This window comes from Sabethes cyaneus, chromosome 2, assembly GCF_943734655.1.
Source record: "Sabethes cyaneus chromosome 2, idSabCyanKW18_F2, whole genome shotgun sequence".
Classification (NCBI taxonomy): domain Eukaryota; kingdom Metazoa; phylum Arthropoda; class Insecta; order Diptera; family Culicidae; genus Sabethes; species Sabethes cyaneus.
Window position 1 is genome coordinate 76,984,781 of NC_071354.1, and position 19,843 is coordinate 77,004,623.

General features: G+C 38.1%; 1 protein-coding gene across 1 annotated transcript; it reads left to right on the top strand.

Moving 5' to 3' along the window:
* The first annotated feature begins 403 nt into the window (after positions 1-403).
* Positions 404-19,819, top strand: LOC128735610 (uncharacterized). The gene is made up of 5 exons (XM_053830094.1): positions 404-461; positions 18,409-18,999; positions 19,083-19,267; positions 19,341-19,584; positions 19,637-19,819. Exons 2-5 carry the CDS (start codon positions 18,451-18,453, stop codon positions 19,817-19,819), a joined length of 1,161 nt encoding a protein of 386 aa, XP_053686069.1. The 5' UTR covers positions 404-461; positions 18,409-18,450.
* The last annotated feature ends 24 nt before the right edge of the window (positions 19,820-19,843 follow it).

The window sequence follows — 19,843 nt, forward strand, 5'->3', positions numbered from 1 at the left end:
ACAAAAATTTAAAACAGTTCATGTTAAGATAAATCAAAGCAAATTTAAGATTTACAATGAAATAAATATTTAGAAAAATCTTACGTCGTTGCGTTTTGCGAAGAAAGAAACCTCTATTCAACCAGCTGAAAATCAAAACAACGCATCAAACATTGCAAACAAGTGGGAGTGGTAACAATCATATATCTAACTAATATCATAAAGCGAGTTAGTATGAGTGCAAGCTTCGATATTCTCCGTTTTAGATACCGAGCGAGAGAACCGGCTTCCATATAGCGTCTCGCGGTGAAGCCTAGATTCAATGACATCGCGGATTGTTGTTTGTTTTTCTGACTAACCTAGACGGGGTTCTGAATGTGACGAATTAGCATTGCGATAGGGTATAAACACGTGTGTTACGCGATCAGTTAGAATGTCTAACAAATTGCTAGGGTTTAAACCTTGAAGCTGTTTGCAACTTTGTGAGTACTTTTCGCTTGTAAGTAATCAAATCAGATGATTCTCGCTTTGCTGCTACCATTATATTTCATTACAATTAGTACGCCATCGAAAGAATATTTTTTTATGAAAGCAACTATGAGTGTATCTGTGTCACTTTAAGAATTGATTGGTGATTGTAGCGAGTGCGAGCATGAAGCAACAATTGTTAGAGTATTTGCATATGTAAATGTTTACAATTATTCAAGGAATGAATGAACAGAATATTGACAGTTTTAATGTTGGGTATCACCGGAAGTTATACCATTATCTAGATTCTGACTACTTATCACGAAGATTTGAATATTTAATATTCTCAACGCTTATAGCTCTACCAATTCTAAATGGATTGTTATGGTTTGCATTAATATTTGAACAAGTAAAAGATTTTTATTTGAAACAGCAGTCCTTTATTCTAGGTGAGATTTCGTGTTCATGAATGGGGTGTAACAACTTACCAACCAAGACTGGAGTTGTCTTTTTTTTCCTCTGGTTTCTTGCAGAATATTATTGCATGGCGCTCCAAATTAGCAAAATGTTCATTATTACAAAACTATGTTAACTTATGTCTTGTTTTTTGGTGGTAACTGCAAGTTCTTGGTCTAGAGTTCACTGAAAGTTTAGTTCCGTTCACGTTTATGTCAGTGTAAAGTACGGAAATATTATTCAGATAATTTGTATCTATGAGAAAGAAGTTAGTACTCTTATCGTTTATTTAAAATAAAAATTTAAAATAGTTGATCGTCTACTTTACTTCCAAACTCTGCAGAACCAACATCACTAAAATCACTTTTAATGATTGTTTCACTATTACCATAGTTTTGAAACTATATTTTATCAATGGAAACGCTCATGCAACGGATATTCAAAAGCAGATCATTGTTGTTTACTGCAAAACCGGCATAACAAATTGCTGCACAAAGTAACAAATGCATGCCTTATCTCTTATTTAACTACTGAAGATATTTGTGCAATCACAGTGGAGCCCGACGTGGATCATGTCTATAGACATTACTGTTTTGCATATTAACGACACTACGTATCATCCGCAACAACGGTTGAGAATGTGTTGAGCTGAGACTAGTTGATACAATGGAACGTTTCAAACGAGATAACTATATTTGATCATTGCTTCATCAACACTCGCCTGACATGTGACTAATGTTCCTTCGATGAGCGTCTCAGTGCGTATTGAAAAAGGCAACACACTTTCTTTTAATACACATCTGTCCAAATAATACCCTGGTTATAACATAGCAAAGTTTGCAGCAAAGCAGAACTAGTTTCCCAACTACCCAATTCACCTTCTAACGGGCAACATCGTAAGAACGATGCGATCAAGCTAATTACTATTGTTTCATGAAAGTACACTCAAAACCTCCTATTCAAAATATCGTCACGCACATTTTACTTGAACACCAGCACCAGCTATCCTAATTTTCAACATTTCCGACATATCCAAATATCAATTACAAAATGGATTCAGCCAGTATTACCCGAGTCGATTCTGTGAAAGATTTGGAAATTCTTCTGGAAAACAAACTGTGTTTCACTCAGCAAGTTACAGCTACTACTGCTTAAGCGTACGCTATTCTGGGCTTCATAAAAAGGAACACGCAGCAGTTTACCGATTCTTATTGATTGAAGTTGCACGGTTGTACGCAGTACAGTAGGGTTTCGAATTTGGCAACAAATGCGTGTCGCCTATGTTGCCAAAATCGAGACCCTTTTTCGACATGAAAAAATTTCATGTAAATGCTTTAAAAATTGACTAAATATCATTCATCAACGATTGCAACCATTTTATGTTTAAAAAGTCCGACAAGAGCTATCCGTCCGGTGCAAATAAGTTATTTCTACCCTACGGTAATAAAATATTATTGCTCGAAACCACATAACTTTTTTTCATGAACATACTGAGGGCATCATTTTTACGTCATTTAAAGCATGTATGCAAAAACTGATTGATATTTAAGCATATTTATGGAAATGAAATGTCTTGTGTTGCCAAAAACGAATACTTTTGTTGCCAAAATCGAGGCATGCCAAAATCGAATCATTCCGAAATCGAACCATGCCAAATTCGAAATCCAGCTGTACCTATCTTTGAGTATGGAGCGCCTTACCACTACGCTGTCCATATCAACCGGATCGAACGAATCCAGCGTCACTTCGTTCGGTACGTTCTTCAACTGCTGCCCACGGATGATCCAGTTCGACTGCCTTCTTACGAACATCGATGCGCATTAATACGTCTGCCAACGTTGGCGAATAGGAAGGCTTTACTGCAACGATTATTCATCTTTGATCTGCTAGGCGGTAATATCGCGACCCCGGAGCTCCTAAGTCGAGTATGATTTAACGTACCGCCACCACCGTACTTAGTTCGCTCAAAACAATCCAATTGACGTATGTTGTCGTGTATTTAATACTGTTTCTGACGAATATGATTTTAATGTTACTCGAACTATTTTCAAACTTAGAATAAGTAATTACTAAGAACTGTCTGTACGAAATTTCGAAGACTAGTAAGTAGACTTAGTAAGTATTTTATAAGCGAACATCCCTACACTAAATATGTCACGACTGTTACTGCGTACGAAGAAATGGCCAGTGAGGTTTGTGCTTGGATTTTAGTCATTTACAAACAAATCAAGCGTACCGCAGGGTAGCATTCTTGGCCCACTTCGCTTTATTTGATTTTTCTCAATGACGCAGCTCATGCAGTAAACAATTGCTGCAAAATTGTTTACGTCGATAACTTTAAAATCTACCTCACTGTTATCATTCATTATTTTGGCAGTATTCTCGACAGAAAACTGACATTTGAGAGACACCGTACGGTAACACTGTGCGTGCGCAGTGAAGATTCCTTTCTCTAGCTTTGAGGTAATTTGTCTTGGTGAGATCCCGTTAACCGTTTTCTTTTCTGGATCATTGCTATTTAATTGAATTGGTCATGATCGAACGACGCCACTAACTACAACAGGCCTTACTTCTGCTCAAAGGTGAAATAGATTCCTCAAAACTGCTGTCTTTGATAAACTTCCGTGCATCGCAACGTCTGCTGAGACACCATCCTCGGTGGTTATAATCCACTGGTGGTTATAATCACAGGTCGAAGTTCGCTTTTGTCAGATGAATTATAACAAGCATAATAACTAAATAACTAAATGAGTTAACGGGATCTGAATTGTATGGCCTTCAGTTCAACTCTGCTGATTTACGCATCTTACTTAGCAATGTTATGGATTTCAACCTAACTGACTTCACGAAAAAATGAACATTTGAATCGATCGTCCCTCATGAACATACACTATTCGCTTCTGCTGCCGATGATGCACTTATCGGCATTTGACTTTATCACGAGTATAACTCATCATAAACATCGCAAGTTCGCTCAAAAATTGAATGTTGAACTTTGAACGCGGCCGAAACAAAATGCGCTGCTCACTTTTTTGATAACTTGAAATCGTCGCAGATAGAATCTGCTAGACTACATGTAAGTTATAAGTATATATTATGCTTATCTAGCACGTATGTCATTGATTAACTTGACAAAATAAACAATATTTGCCCCCGCGACGATTCTGGCGACAGTTTCGCCCGCGACGGCTATAATTCATCGCGTACGAAAGGGTAGGAAATTGATAATAATGGATATAATATACCCGGTGCAGGGAAAGTGTCCTAAATAATATTACCGGGAATGGAGAATAGTTTAAATTAGTGTTAGTGGCTTTTGAAGCAACAGAACGTTTTATTTCGCACTTTTGCATAGCATACGATATTCATATATTCAGCGTTGCTATGAAGTGTGAATGTATGTATGCGAATGTATGCAGCTCATTCGATGTGGCGAATTGAACCATTCGTTTCGATCAATACTCGTGATAAAATTGCTTGCCGATGCTTGGTGTATATATTCAACTTGCGAATTCTCCAACCTCCTGCGAATCATCATGTTTAAACTGCAATCAATGAGATAAAATCTTCCCCAGATAACCAAGACAAGCATCTCTGGCGTTTTATACTACACGTTGCAGTACATCAGCTTTTTGACTGCATAAGTATTGTAAATTCGGATCCACAATTCTATGTAATGTCTTCTTGTCAGTAACCAGCAGCAAATAAGCATTGTCATTTGTCAGCACTATAAGACGGTTATCACTTATCAGTAAAGTAGCCGTATATTCTGCATTTAAGGGGACATGAACGACTACAAGTTCTGAAAAAATCATAATTTTTTTATTTCAGATTTTGATTCTGCAGTCTTTTCCGCTTATTTTGATACTAATTTTGTAATGCTCCGACCACGGGAAGTGGCCGAAAAACGATCATACACATAGGCATTCCGCGCATTGTGCGGCGTGGAACAACTCCAGCGTAATAAAACGCCGCTCCTGGAAAACCACGATTTTCAAACTTTATGTACCTTTTTCTCGGAAACTACACAGCGTATTGGAACGAACTTTTTTTTATTTTGTTGGTAGTAGCTTGGCAAAGGCTTTTATAACTTTTCAGTGTCGTAAATAAAACACAGCTTGAGAAAAACGAAAAAGAAGAAGAAAGAGGGCTGAAAAAAATAAAATTTTGTCCTCTTTTTTTTCTCTGGTTGTGTTTCGTTTACAAACCTCAAAAGTTATAAAAGTCTTTGCCAAGCTACTACCAACAAAACAAAAAAAAGTTTGTTCCAATACGTTGTGTAGTTTCTGAGAAAAAGGTACATAAAGTTTGAAAGTCGTGGTTTGATCAGTGATCGTTGTCAGCTTTCTGGTATGTAAACATTGGAACAATATACAGAATACACATACCGCATCGCAACACTATCTATTGTCAACACGGCCCGAATTGCTTTGTGTCACCCAGTTTCAACGCTGTGGCAGATCTGTTCGGCTGACATATAATTCCTTTAAAAAGTGACTTTTGCGTAGGTACAATTTTTTTTCATTATCGCCATAGAATAAGTTAACCTTCCGAGTGCATTGGGGTCGTTTTCGACCCATCGGCATACTTATAAAGCTTGATACTCAGTAACGGAACGAGTTAGAGACTTGAAATTTTCTGACTTTTCCTAACTTTGGAAAACTAGCATTGTGTTTCAGCAGGAGTTTCAGCTTTCAGCGACATCTAGGAGAGCCACAGCAAAAAAAATTTACATATTATGCATTGGGGTCGAAAACGACCCAAGTTTTGAAATTGCTCTCATTCATCCATTTTTAATTCGAATTTCGTTTTCTTCACCTTGTTTGAAAGATATGGTCAAAAACTGGCACCCAAGGTATATTAGAGAATATTTGTTGACTAATGGCCACTTTTGCGTCGGTTCCGGAACACCCACTAGCAGATCCTGGAGGCATTTTTATACTTTGAGGTAATTCATTTTACGGCACATCAAATCACATTGCCTTGATAAAATAAGACTAATGGAAGTACAATGGGGACATTTTGGACCCGAATGGCCACTTTCCCATCGTTTCCGGAGCATCTGCTACCCCGTTTTCGAGGAAAATTTTGAATTTCAGGATGATTTATATTGCGGCACTTCAAATTTCCTTCGTTACCCAAAATGTCCTTGCAATTCAAAAATGTCCCCGAAAACTTTGGCTCCAAAATTTTTCCATTGTACTTCCAATAGTGTTTTTTTTATCAAGCCAATGTGATTTGATGTGCCGCACGATGAATTATTTTATCAACAAATGTTCGCATAAACCGTGCACCCGATGTTCCGGAACCGATGATGAAATGACCATTTGTCTTCAAATTCTCCCCATAGCTATTGTGCCGCAAGATGAATTATTTCAAAATCCAAAAATGTTCCGCGGAACCAGGTACCGGAACGGATGGTAAAATGGCCATTTGGCTTCTACATGACCTTATTTTACTGTACAGTCTTATTTAATCAAGCTGATGTGATTTGATGTGTCGCAAGATGAGTTATCCTAAACTACAAAAATGGTCACAAAAACCGGGTACCGGATGCTCCGGAACCGATGGGGAAGTGGCCATTTGGGTCCAAAATGTCCCCATTGTATTTCCATTGATTTTATTTTATCAAGCCAATGTGATTTGATGTGCCGCAAAATGAATTATCTCAAAATATAAAACTGTCCCTCGGGACCTGGTAGTGGGTGTTGCGGAACCGACGCAGAAGTGGCCATTAGTCAACAAATATTCCCTAACATACCTTGGGTGCCAGTTTTTGGCCATAGTTGTCAAACGAGATAAAGAAAACGAAATTCGGATTGGAAATGGATGACTGAGAGCAATTTCAAAACTTGGGTCGTTTTCGACCCCAATGCATAATATGTAACTTTTTTCTAATGCATTAGGAAGGTTAAAAGGAATTCTCAAATAGTAGACAACTCCTGCCATCAGATTGCAGTGCAGCTACCTCGTCCACCTTGTTTGCCACAGAAGACAGAACGCCAGTTTGCTTTAAACTGCCTCTCGCCTCAAACAGGATTTTGGCTTTTCTGCTGGTATCGCTTTACGGTACCCTAATTTTCGCGATTGACCTTTGTTCCGTAATGGTAGACAGCCAACTCCGGCCAAAACAGCACGGAACACAATGCGTCCTGCTTCATGAAAGCCAGAAAATTTTTTCTAGACACTCATTCACTTAAATTTCCTGGTTGATGGTTCCGGTTGTAATGAAAATATCGCTTTCTTAACCGGATATTTCTTAACGATCTCGACAGTTTCATATGCTTGAAACTGTTTGCCACCTTTCCCCTTCCAGTCACCGTGTAAATTTCCTACTCAGGAAGCTTTGAAGTCCTCGTTTCGTTGTCGATCACCACGCAATCGAACTGCGTCAGCATCGTTGTATACAGTTTCCGGAATCGTGTTGTGGCTGTCTTATTACATTTATTGTCTAGAGCTGAAGCCACTATCTTCTTATAAGTCGATAATCGCGCTCCTGTTTCGGTTCGATGTACGATTGTAGACAACTTTCCCAACTTTTTTAAGACAAGATTGACAAGGCGGCAACATTGGAATTCCATTTGAAAGCGTGGCCACTCTTTTTCTCTACTGAAGAACTTACCTGATACAGTCAGTTATACTGTACAGTTATTTTCTGCTGGGCTAGCATAGGGTAAGAAACCCTCACTCGGTTTGTTTACATTTTGCAGATTAGTCCTTTTGAAAAGTTGGTGCCGAATTCTATTTTTGACCATATAAGAACTCGCGAGCAAGCGATGCGATGACTTGCTTAGAAGCGAGTGATCGCTTGTGTCAAACAAGATGGGAAAACATTTAGAAAAAAATCAGTTTGTTTTAATAAATTTTGAATATTCTAAAAACAGATAATAAAGTAATTTTGAAAATGGTCTGTGATCATAGAAGCTAATAGTGTCTAATGTGGTGTATATTCTGGCGAACCTGTTCTCTACTTTTCCAAGATAAATAGCGTTTCGTTGTGCAGACCAGGGCTTCGACCGATCCTTTTTTTCTACCGCAGTCACACCAACGCGCATTCAAGTTCACACCGTCCGTTTAGAGGTGGAATACGAACGTTATGCATAACACAACTGGCAGTTTGCTTAGTCAAACGCCGAATGCACGCAACAGAATGAACGTGTTCTACACGCTCAACCTCGGCTACTCAAAATTGAGTAAAAAACTACTCAGTTTCGGAAAAACCGTGGGTACGCAAAAATGAGTAAAGGTGCTGTCACTCAAAAATGAGTAGGCATACATTTTCTCCAAAATGAGTAGTTTTTGCTCAGTTTTATTTACTTGGATAAATGGGTGGAAACTACTCATTTTTGAGTAACCGGGCATTTTGTCAAAACAGAGTAGTTTCTACTCAGTTTAATTAACTAGAATAATGGGTGGAAACTACTCATTTTATTGAAGGAAATGGTTAGAAAATACTCATTTCGAATATGTTATTTCAATTAAAATATCTAATTTAGTATGATGTATTATTATGAATATTTATTTGTAATTAACCTTCGTAATGCATCGGAAAAAGTTTCACATTATTTGAACTTAAGTTTTGAGTTTGCCCTCATTCTACCGTTTTCAATCCGAATTTCGTTTTCTTTATCTCGTTTCAAAGATATGACCCAAAACTGGCACCTAAAGTAAGTCGAGGAATATTTTGTTGACTAATGGCCACTTCAGCGTCGGTTTCGGAACATCCGGTAACTGTTTCGGGTGACATTTTTGACGTAGGACTACGTCTTTGTTTACATATACTGGGTAGCAATTTGTGAAAACGAAAATAGAAGTGTAACGTTTTAATGAATCTTTCAAATGATATTGTCAGTTGCAAGGAAAATTGTCCAATCAATCAGTGCGCAATCGCTCATAAAAGTGCTATTTTAGCTTAAATCGTTTCAGTCTCTTAGGCGCACTTATTGCTTGGAAGATAATGAAAAAGTGCGCCGAAGACACCGAAACGATTTAAGCTAAAATAGCACTTTTATGAGCGATATCGCACTTTGGATGGTACAATTTTCCTTGCAATTGACAATAATAACTACTAAACTACTGAATGAAACCGAACCGGGATTTCTGTCTATCTGTCTGTCTGTTCGTATGTTCCTTATATACTCGGAAACTACTAAGCCGTTCGGCGTGAAAATTTGCATTTAGGGGTTCTTGGGGCCAAGAAAGGTTCTTATGATAATTAGAGAACCGTATCTCTCCTAATACGGGGTGCTCTCATACAAATGAAACACAAATTTTTGCATAACTAGAGAACTTATCAAGCAAATGGATCCAACTATGACATGTGCGGGGTTTTGGAGGCAAGAAATTTTTCTATGGTGAATTGAGACCCCTCATCTTTTTAAGAGGGGGCTCCCATACTAATAAAATACAAATTTCCTCTTAACACAGACATAACTCTTATAAGAAAAATCAACAAAAATTATCGTACCTAACATTTAGCCTGAACACTAGCACCATCTATGATCGACATTCCCAAATATCAAATAGCAACATGGGTATCCATCGAAGTAGCAAGTATTTTTTATGGGGAATTCCACTTTCGTCAAAAAGCACCAATTTGACCAAAACGGAGACATTCCCAATTAACCTAAATTTGAAATGACGTTTTAATCGGTACGAAGAATGGAAAACGAGTGTTATGTCTGTTTGTCTGTGCTCTTAACTTGAGGACTAATCAAGCAAATGGAAACAAATTTGTCCTGTGGGGGGTTTAGGAGGCAATACTTTTTGACGTAGGACTACGTCTTTGTTTACTATACTGGTAGCACTGGTAGTCAGATGCTATACATTAGTTGAATAAGCTACTTGTAAACAAAAATGTTTCTCGTGACGTGATTTTGCGGCTGCCGTGCGGGAATGGGATAAGCAATTGCAACAAAATATGTTCGAATGATAGCGTAAACCGAAGATATCAGATGGCTCTGCAACATGTAGGCTGACTGACTTTTCCCTGAGAGGGCCAGGCTAAAATACTCAGCAGGTTGCTATAGGCATTTCCTTGCAGCATGAAGGATTTCGTCACTTCACAACTTAACTTATCAATTTAATAATTTTTGCAACAAGTATGAGTATGAGTTGCTATTAAAAAATGTGATGTGATTTCATTATTTTTTCGTGCATGAAAATCTTACGTAAGAAATGATTAAACTCCCTCCCCCCATCATGCCTGGAAACAAGCAGTTGTTTTACGATTCATTAATAAATTAATAAATTAAATAACTTATGTAGCCTAAAATCATCCCAAACTCGGGAACCGTATATTATACGACTCCAAAATGTTCCTATTGTACATCAGTCTCATTTCATCATTTGTTCCGGGATCGACGCTGAAGTCACCATTAGTCAACATCAACAAAGTATTCCCCAACATACTTTAGGCGCCAGTTTTGGGTCATATATTTTAAACGAGGCAAAGAAAACAAAATTCGGATTGAAAATGGATGAATGAGAGCCAGCTCAAAACTTGAGTCGTTTTCACCCCAATGAATAATGCTCATGAACATGAGGACCACCTACCGGTAGTGTCGTAAAAACATGGAGAAACGCTGGCAATGGCTATAGATTGGATAAATTCCAAGATTTGTGAGAAGGAGAAGCTACCAGAGGACTGGATGGAAGGAATGGTTTGTTCCATCTACAAAAAGGGCGATCGGTTCGACTGCTGCTGACCCTAGAAATGAGCGCAAATTCCGCCAATGATCAATTCCAAACAATTCGGGGGCAAAATTTGTGGCATTAACCAAGGTCAGGCTGCAATAGGCCAAGGATACAACATCTTATTCTGCTCCCTGAAAATAGAAAGACGTACCAACTACTAAAGATGTGTAAGAATAAAAAAACAAAAGTAGTAAAGTAGTTGCTTAATAAACCAATACATACATAAAGAAATTATGAGAGTGCATTCATTGCAAAGCTTGGTTAATAAATAATGCATATAAATTATTATTGATATTCGTGTGCAATAATTGATGTATTCGAAATTGATGCAAGATTACAGAGGTGGGCACTGCTAATCAGCTAACCGCGAACTAGCTAGCGCATAGTGCGTTCGTCAGGTTTCAAATGGGTTAGTAGTTTTGTTAGCTTGGTATAATAGGTTTTTATAATCTTATGAACGCATAAGGTAAATGGTAAAAGATGGTAAATGGTTGGATAAAGCGCAAAACAGATCCCATAGTTGTGCTTAGCCTCCTATCCCTACGTCCACGTGATACCAGCCGAAATACGAGCTACCTCAGCGGAGATCCGGTAACCAACCCCGGTAGAAACAGAGGTCGTATACCAACAGGGAAGGAGGCACAGTGTTGTCTCGACACTTTAAGATGGCAACCCCATCACGAGACTTGGTAGCGTAGGGCTTAGTACCGTCTAGTAGTGTCTAAATCTAAAAAACTAAGAGTCAAGAAAATTGTACTCAGAACATTCGGCATAGACAAAGGCGACGTAATAAGGACATGCAATGGAATCTTGGTACTGCAACTGCAACTGGAACTGCAGATCGCTAAATTTCGTTCGGTGGCGACAGAGTGCTACTCGATCAGTTAGAACTCCGAAATTTTAGCATCGTGGCACTGCAGGACTGTCGCAAAGGCGAAAAGGTATGCAGGGTCCGTGGCGGCAACGTGCAATTTTACCAGAGCGTCGGAGCGACCAACGAGCTGGGAACGGGCTTCGTAGTGATGGGCAAAATGGAGGATCATAAACATGTATTGTCCACACGAAGGTAGACCCGACGACGAGAAGGAAGCGCTCTATGCGCACCTCTAGGCAACGTACGAGAGCTGCTCACCACGGGACATCAAGATCGTCATCGGGGATATGAACGCCCAGGTCGGCAAGGAAGCAATGTTTAGACACAGAGAATAGACATTCAAGCAAAAGATCCCCACTAGGATAAAACTTATGTCAAATTAGTTGAGAAACTATAGAGATTTTGTCGCTAAAGACGCATAAAATTCTACAATAAACTCACAACAACTAGCTTCTGGCGCTATTGTCACGCTTATATACTAGCGCCTGAGGAGCCAAAGGTTATCAGTGTGCAAATCAAAAGAGTCATTTAGTTGGGAAACTATAGTCTCTGTGCTATAGTGGAGGTGACGCTAGCACACGCTATGTCCGAAGGTACTTATTATTTAATTTACATACACTTCAGATTTCTCTTCACAGGATTCACAATCCCCCTTGCAGTGACATGCAGTGAAAAATGAGTATTTTCGAAAATCTGAGAAAAATGGAGAAGCGTCACTGCAAGGGGGATTGATCAATCCGTACAAAACTTTGAGAAAATGAATGTGGGGTCGAAATGAGCAATTATCCCAAATTTGGTTGAAATCGGAGGTGGTGGAATACAACGGATATGATCACTAGAGAGGGGGTGACCCCTAAATGACCTTAAAACTTGAATTTTGCAAAAAACCTAAGATAAAATATTTTAAGACCTTCATTGAATTAGTTGTTTTGACTAATACTAACATCCTGTGAAGAGAAATCTGTGGTGCATGCCGGTTAAATAATAAGTACCTTCGGACATAGCGTGTAGCATATTAGGTGTTTTAATTTGAAATTTTGTCCGAGAATTCCCGAAAAATTTGAAAGAGTCTAAAATTACTCGAGTTCGATTAGTTGTAGAGTTACGCAAAAATTTCTGTTTTATTTGTATGAGAGTCCTTATCTCCCTACCACAGGGGTAAGGGGTCTCAAACTATCATAAAAAAATCCTGCCTCCAAAACCCCCCAAATGCCAAATTTGGTTCCATTTGCATGATTAGTTCTTGAGTTATAAGGAAATTTGTATTTCATTTATATAGGAGCCCCACCCCTCCTCAAGTTGGGAGGGGTCCCAATTCACCATAGGAAAAATTCTTGCCTCCAAAAACCTTCACATGCCAAATTTGGTTCCATTTGCTTGATTAGCTCTCGAGTTATGAGCAAATTTGTATTTCATTTGTATGGAAGCCCCCCCTCTTAAAGGGGAGAGAGGTCATAATTCCCCTTCTAAAGAGGGGAGGGGTCTCAATTCACCATAGAAAATATTCTTGTCTCCAAAAACACCCACATGTCAAATTTTGTTCCATTTGCTTGATTAGTTCTCGAGTTATGCAGAAATTTGTGTTTCATTTGTCTGGGAGCAGATACCCCTCTTAATGGGGGGAGGGATCTCTAACCATCATAAGAATCTTCCTCGGTCCCAAAAACCCCTATGTGCAAATTTTCACGTCGATCGATTCAGTAGTTTTCGATTCTATAAGGAACATACGGCCAGACAGACAGAAATCTATTTTTATAGGTATAGATTTGTATGGGAGCCCCCCCCCCCCCCCCTCTTAGTGGGGTAAGAGATCTCTAACCATCATAAGAACCTTCCCTGGCACCAAAAACCTTTACATGCAAATTTTCACTCCGATCGGTTCAGTAGTTTCCGATTCTATAAGGAACATACGGGCAGACAGAAACCCATTTTTATAGGTATAGATTACCAACAAATGCATATTTAATTTTTATCGTAGAAGCCACTCAAAAACAAAGCGCAGCCTTCAGGGTTTAATTGGCTTTGTAAGCGAATATCGTTTGCCAGACACCCAAATAAGTAAAACTGTTTTTAGTAATCATTATAAAATAGATACGATAATAAGAAAACCGCTTAAATAAACAAGAGATAATTTGACAAAACAGATCTTAAAACATTTAAATCAATCAAAAACTGAATTGCTTTCCATCTGGTTCCTCTCTGACGTCACTGTTCTGGGGCAAATTAAGCAGTGTCGTTTGGCCGACTGGCATATAGGCAACACCTCGCGATATCCTCTGCAGCCTCAATTCTTCGCATTTCTACAAAACCGTCATCGCCAATTTAGCCAAAAAAATTCGCTGCTTCAGCATTCCCCTCCGCCGATACGACAGCGGCTTTCTTCTTCTGTTCGGCCTTCTCGATTATGAAACGATCTTGTCAGCTTACCGTTAGGCAACTTGTTACATTTATATCGCTTGGGTAAATTCATTGCCGAAAGTCAAATGAGTAACGGAAATGTGAATTGGCCAGGCTGAAGCCGACTTGCGTGTGTCGAGACGCACAATTAATTGGCTACGAGTAGCGCAGGATTAAGTACAATGGAGAGGAATTCTTGATGCGGCAAGAGCCACCGCGGCTCTCGGCTGGTAAAGAAAAAAGAAAGTTCTGGAAGCCTCCGATAAATTAAATATTTTCAAAATAATAACAAAAATAAGCATGAGATGGAAAAAGTGATAAAACTGACCATTGGCGGTCGCGATGCGAGTAAATATAATTGATATAAATAGATAGTTGCATTATTTCCAAAAAAATCCTATACTTATTTAACTAAAGTTTATTTAGTGGAAGCTAATTGGAAGCGTTAACCCATTTAAAACCTAGTGAACACACTATTCGTTAGCTAATTCGCGGTTAGCTGATTAGCGGTGCACACCTCTGCAAAATTAAATTAGTAAAACATAAAAAGTCAAATTTAAAACTATACAATTTACGATTCTGCGTTTAGCACGCAGAACATCGTAGTTATGTGAAATAATTAAGTTCAAAACAATCTCACCGGCACTTACAATATGTTCTCTTGTCCGTTTCATCAGCAGCAGCACATCTATGAATTTGCTGCAGTCCAAAGCAGGTCAAGGTCATCTCCAACAGTAATTAAACAGTCAGCTCTAACCGCTCCAACTCGCGATTTGCACCGAACATCCACCAGCAGTATTTAAAAAGTTTGATGACTCGTGCATCTTGCGTTCACTTTTGTTCACAAAAATAAACCAGTAACTATTTTAAAAAACTTAAAAAAAAACAAACGAGAGCGAACAAGCGTTAAATCAACAACAAATTTTCGCGAAAAAATCTGATTGCGGCAACACTCAATTTTGAGTAGTTTTTGCACAGTGACAATATGCAATTCTACTCATTTTTTGACAGCCCCATACAACGATTAAAAAATGAGTAGTTTCAACTCAGTCACTGAGTAGCCCTGGCTAAGCGTGTAAAGCTTTTTGACATTTTCGTTTCGATCAAGTTGCCTTTACCGTTTGGAGCAGCGAATGACTGCAAAACAGTCAAATGACTGGCAATCACCACGCTAACGAAAAGCAACCGCACAATCGTATGATTCAATACTACAAAAAAACAACCACTACATGTGCATGGAAGAAGTCGGTCGGACTCCGTCCAATACAAACGAATATTTTGCTTGCGTCGGACCGACGCACAGAGGAGTAACTAGGGCAAAAAGCTGGCCAAAATTATTTTCTTATGTATTAGGTAATATTTTGCTCGAATATGAAGTGAAACGTAAAAATAGTTAATTTTGTAACAAACTGGTGCCATTACTGGTCATTTCAATTCACTTATCAGTGCAAATTATACTTTTCTTCTAGTCACTATTTTGCAGAATTCTCCAAAACCTACAAATGCATGAGCAAATCAATGAGTATCTTGTTTGTTCTTGAATCATATAAGAAAATGATATTGGTTAATACCAAATTGTTGATAATGGAGTAGACCGATTAGAATCTAAATCAACGCAGATGTCTTCTCTGTGATATATAGCCTCTGTTATATAATTTATCAAATAACAATCACGCCACACATACTATTCGCGTTGACGGCATTAAACGATCTCTTGCACACTCATAGAAATGCCCGTATGTACGTGTGGGTGAAAATCTGCCAAAATTTTTCAATCTCTTGCGCTCTTTAAGAAATTCCTATTTCGCTTCACCCCTACAGTAAACTTATGGAGGTAGCAGCAGCTTCCGTTCGTCAACGCGAATAACATACTTTACCGTCACCCGACTAACATTTTTCCTACTATTTTTGTCAGCGAGTTATGTTGAATGGGAATGTTGATTCAAATAGTGACACATCTGGAGAACAGACCTCATAATCCCTAGACATGTAGTATAGCTAGTGTGCCCATTGTATTCAAGGTGAATTATCTTGCACAAAAGAGTACGCAACTAGATGCGAATTGTCGATATTTCCTTGAAAACGATGTGAAACATACAATTTTCAAAGGGGTCGCAAATGCCAGTCCGGACGTTTCCGGATGAGCTTTACGTACCGATTTGTTCAGAATACCACAAAGATTCATTCCTCCATAGAATATATGACCAGATTCTGCAAGATTTGATAACTTTTTAACCATTGAAAAAGCACAAAATTGCAAAAAAATAGTTGTTTGACAAAACTATTTAAAACAAGTCATATTTTCAAAATTTTAAATTTTCTTCCTACAAACCAGTTAGAATTACTTATGATGAACCTATGTTTTGATAAATATCCTTTGTTAATCGTTTTGTTTACTTCTGATGACATCCGTTTCCTGATGCTTGATGATTTAAAAAAAAATGTTTCAAATATTGTCAATGTTTGTACACCTGCCATAACTTACAGGTATATTTCTACGTGTTTTGACTAAGAGTACTTTGTGCAGCATCTATTTAAGCATACAAAAAAATATATATTATATTAAAAGACCGAAAAAAATGTTTTTCTTATTTTGGCCAGCTTTTTGCCCTAGTTACTCCTCTGTGCGACGTCCGGGTGACAAACTATTACTGTGAGCAGCCGATTTGGAGACAAAAAGAGAAACGAAAAAATACGTCATCTTATGCTTCCAGTCAGTTTGCAATTCAGATTCTTCATATGAACGCGCAAAGCGGGGCAAAGCGGTAGTACGACTGTTTGCTTTTGCAGAGAGGCCGTATGAATTGTAAGACGGCAGCAGCGCAAGCGGCAGATTGACTGGATAAGAAAAACAGTCAAATGATCGTTCAAAAAGCGGAGTTTGAATGCGGAAAGTTCGCATTCACGGCAGTCACATTCAACTTGCGATCCCTTTTCAAGCCCTGGTGCAGACTGCAGACTGGTGTTCAACGTATTTTGGTTGAAATTTGCGGTCCTTAGCTTTCAAAAAAAAAAAAAAATTGTAGGATATTATATCGATTCGTCGGTTTTTCGATTTCCCCTTGATACAAGCTGGGTTCTTCTTATCGACAAAAGCTTCCCGAACACTTTTATTAGGTTGATGGTATCTTGGTCACTTTGAACAATTTCGCTTACTCGACTTGCCAGCAATTCGAAGAAACTCAAACGCAACCAGGCAGCGAGAATTGGGATTACAAGCGAGTATTCCTTTAAATAACGAACTTGACAGTGAATTAAACCGCCATTAGGTCGATAATCCTTTACTTTCCATCAGCATTTGTCCACTACTGTTGCGCTAATCATTCAATTTACTGAGCTGTTGACTAACGGATTGGTGCCATTGCACTGGTTACAATTGAGACATGTTTTATGTATAAGTACATTCCGGTTGCAATCCTAAAAGCTAATTGAAGTTATCCTAAAAGTTTAAAGAAATGTTGAATTATAACATTCAGTAAATAACTAAGAGAGAAACCTAAAAAAATCTTCTCTTAATTCTAGTTATGATTCAAATTCATATAAGATGATGGTTAAGTTTAAGAAAAACGCATCACCATACATCATCTAAATCTGTCCAATTGACCTCTCGTTTTGACAACGGCAGCAAGTCGAAAAAAAATCGTTTTTGACCGACAGTTGGTCTACCGAAAAACAACTTCGAAATGCAGCTGTTTCTATTTTCGCACTGGCCAGTTTAAAGCACGGGGGACCCCTTTGTCCTCTTTCTATGATTTAAATAGACTCGTCCAGCGACGTTTCTAGGAAAGTTGGTTAACGCTTGAAGCGTGTTATTCAAATTCTTTCAATCTATCATGATTTCTTGATGTTTTCCTTATATGCCAATTATCACACAGATCAAAATTATAAAAAAAATATGACAAACATATTTTTTGGATAATAAATAATAATTATTTGAGACCTAATGAGAATCTTTGTTAGAAACATATTCTCCCATTTGTGTACAATGCTTTGTAAAGTCTCGGTTGACTTAGTGGGATTAGTAGCAACTTGTTGCTTGAATATTCACAGTTAACATGTCGAATAACAAAAAGCTCCGCAGGAATAATGTGGTACAAAGGCACTGCTTTCCTATAACTACATGAAAAAAAAATCTCCGAAAATAAATCATTTGAGCAGCGTGTATCATTGTTTTCTAAATACGCTAATGGGTGTGGCCTCACGAAGCTAATTGACATTAACAACCGGAGACATTAGAGTGATTGACAGAGACGCAGATGATTTGAGCAGCCACATCAACATCAGGGGTTGGTTAGGAAACATTGCCGGTTAGGTTGCATTTGTCTGTTTTGCTTTCATCTCTCATCACCGCCCAATATTTGTTTCCCATCTAACATATTTTTATTCGGTCACAGGCCAGCAGTTGAAAGATAAATAATGCCATTAAATTCCAATTAATTCCTCGACTTTTACGCATCGTATAAAATATTTCTATATTTTTACCACAGTGCCAAGTTCTGCTACAAATCTGATTCAACGGGTTTTTGTTTACTTTCCAGATAAAACTCAACGATGATTTCATCCGCAAAAGCAACCGTAAAATGCTCAGCAAATTATATATGATTGCACTGCTATTGTGTGTGATACTCAAATATTATCCAAAAATATCCGCCTCTATGGGTGAAGTTCTCTCGGAACAGTGCGAGTATGACACCAAAGAGCTATGTCCTGCTTGTTTTCCAGAACCTAACAACTGCCGATTCTTCAGAGAACGATTATCATTCGAGAATATTAGTTTTCTGAGCCGATTGACGACTCGGTTTGATCAACACGGCGTCAATTATGCGAAGCTTGACAGAAAGCACAAGGTAGTCGTAAAAAACCTAAATCGTTTCAAAAAGGTTGAAAGTCTTCGAGATGTTATTTGTGGACAGCAACGTACACCCTATTCAGGTTGTTCTTTAGATTCTGATGAAAAATATCTATCCATAATGCGTCGAAAGATTTTGCATAGAGATTTATACGAAGGGGCCATCATCTGCCCTTTAGGTAATGATCAAGCGTTGAATAGGTTTCTGGGGAAATTTGATTGGACAGATATTTTCAAAATGATCCTAATTCGATCCAATGTACAGCCATTAATTTTAAAGGTAATATGAACAATAAATTTACGTACAATGTTTAAACAATAATTACCTTTCCAAATTAACAATTTTTTAAAAATACTTTTCAGCTTGCAGGAAAACAAAAGGCCCCGGTACCAAACTTTATTTTCCAAGCGGGGTTCACGTTAGTTGAAAGATTTGATGGTGACGTGTTAAGCACCTTTTATAATACTCCATTTGATACTAGACTTTTAATAGCTGTTGAACTCATCGATGCTATATTATCGTTCAACGTAGTTTACGATGGATTCCGGTAAATAAATAATCACAACAATCAATATTTAACTATAACCGTAAATAACCTGATTTATCATTCTATCCAATAGCCTGTACCTCACCGATTTGAACCCGGATAATATTGCTGTTGAAATACTCCCCAATGGGAACATTAAAGTGTCTTTTATAGATCTCAATAATGTTATTGTGCTGGATAGCCAAAGCGAACAAATAAATAGAAATAACACAGAAATAATCCATACTCGAATTGATTGTAACGGATGTTTTGCCTACGCACAGGAAGAGATCTGCTCCTATCGCTACAATGATATTAATCTATTCTCAATTTGTCAAGTAAGTCAACATTTTATAATTTGGAAAGAGTGCTCTAACAGCGATATTATAGCTATTTTTAGAGGATTCGTACGGAAACAAACAGGCTGGCTTCCTGTACACCGAAGTGGACCAAACCGAACATAGGCGAATTCATCAGTTGTTACACCATTGCGTTTACTGTAAACCTCCAGAGTGCCAAAATCGAGAAAAACTTTTGTTACAAATTCAAAATATTATAAGATCTTTATTATAGTACTCATCGGTATTAAAAAAAAGA

Excerpts from the sequence above, each read along its gene's own strand:
- LOC128735610 (XM_053830094.1), top strand. The coding sequence starts at position 18,451 with ATGCTCAGCAAATTATATATGATTGCACTGCTATTGTGTGTGATACTC. Across the intron at positions 19,268-19,340 it reads GTAGTTTACGATGGATTCCG|CCTGTACCTCACCGATTTGA; the intron begins GTAAATAAATAA and ends TCTATCCAATAG. Across the intron at positions 19,585-19,636 it reads ATCTATTCTCAATTTGTCAA|CTATTTTTAGAGGATTCGTA; the intron begins GTAAGTCAACAT and ends GCGATATTATAG.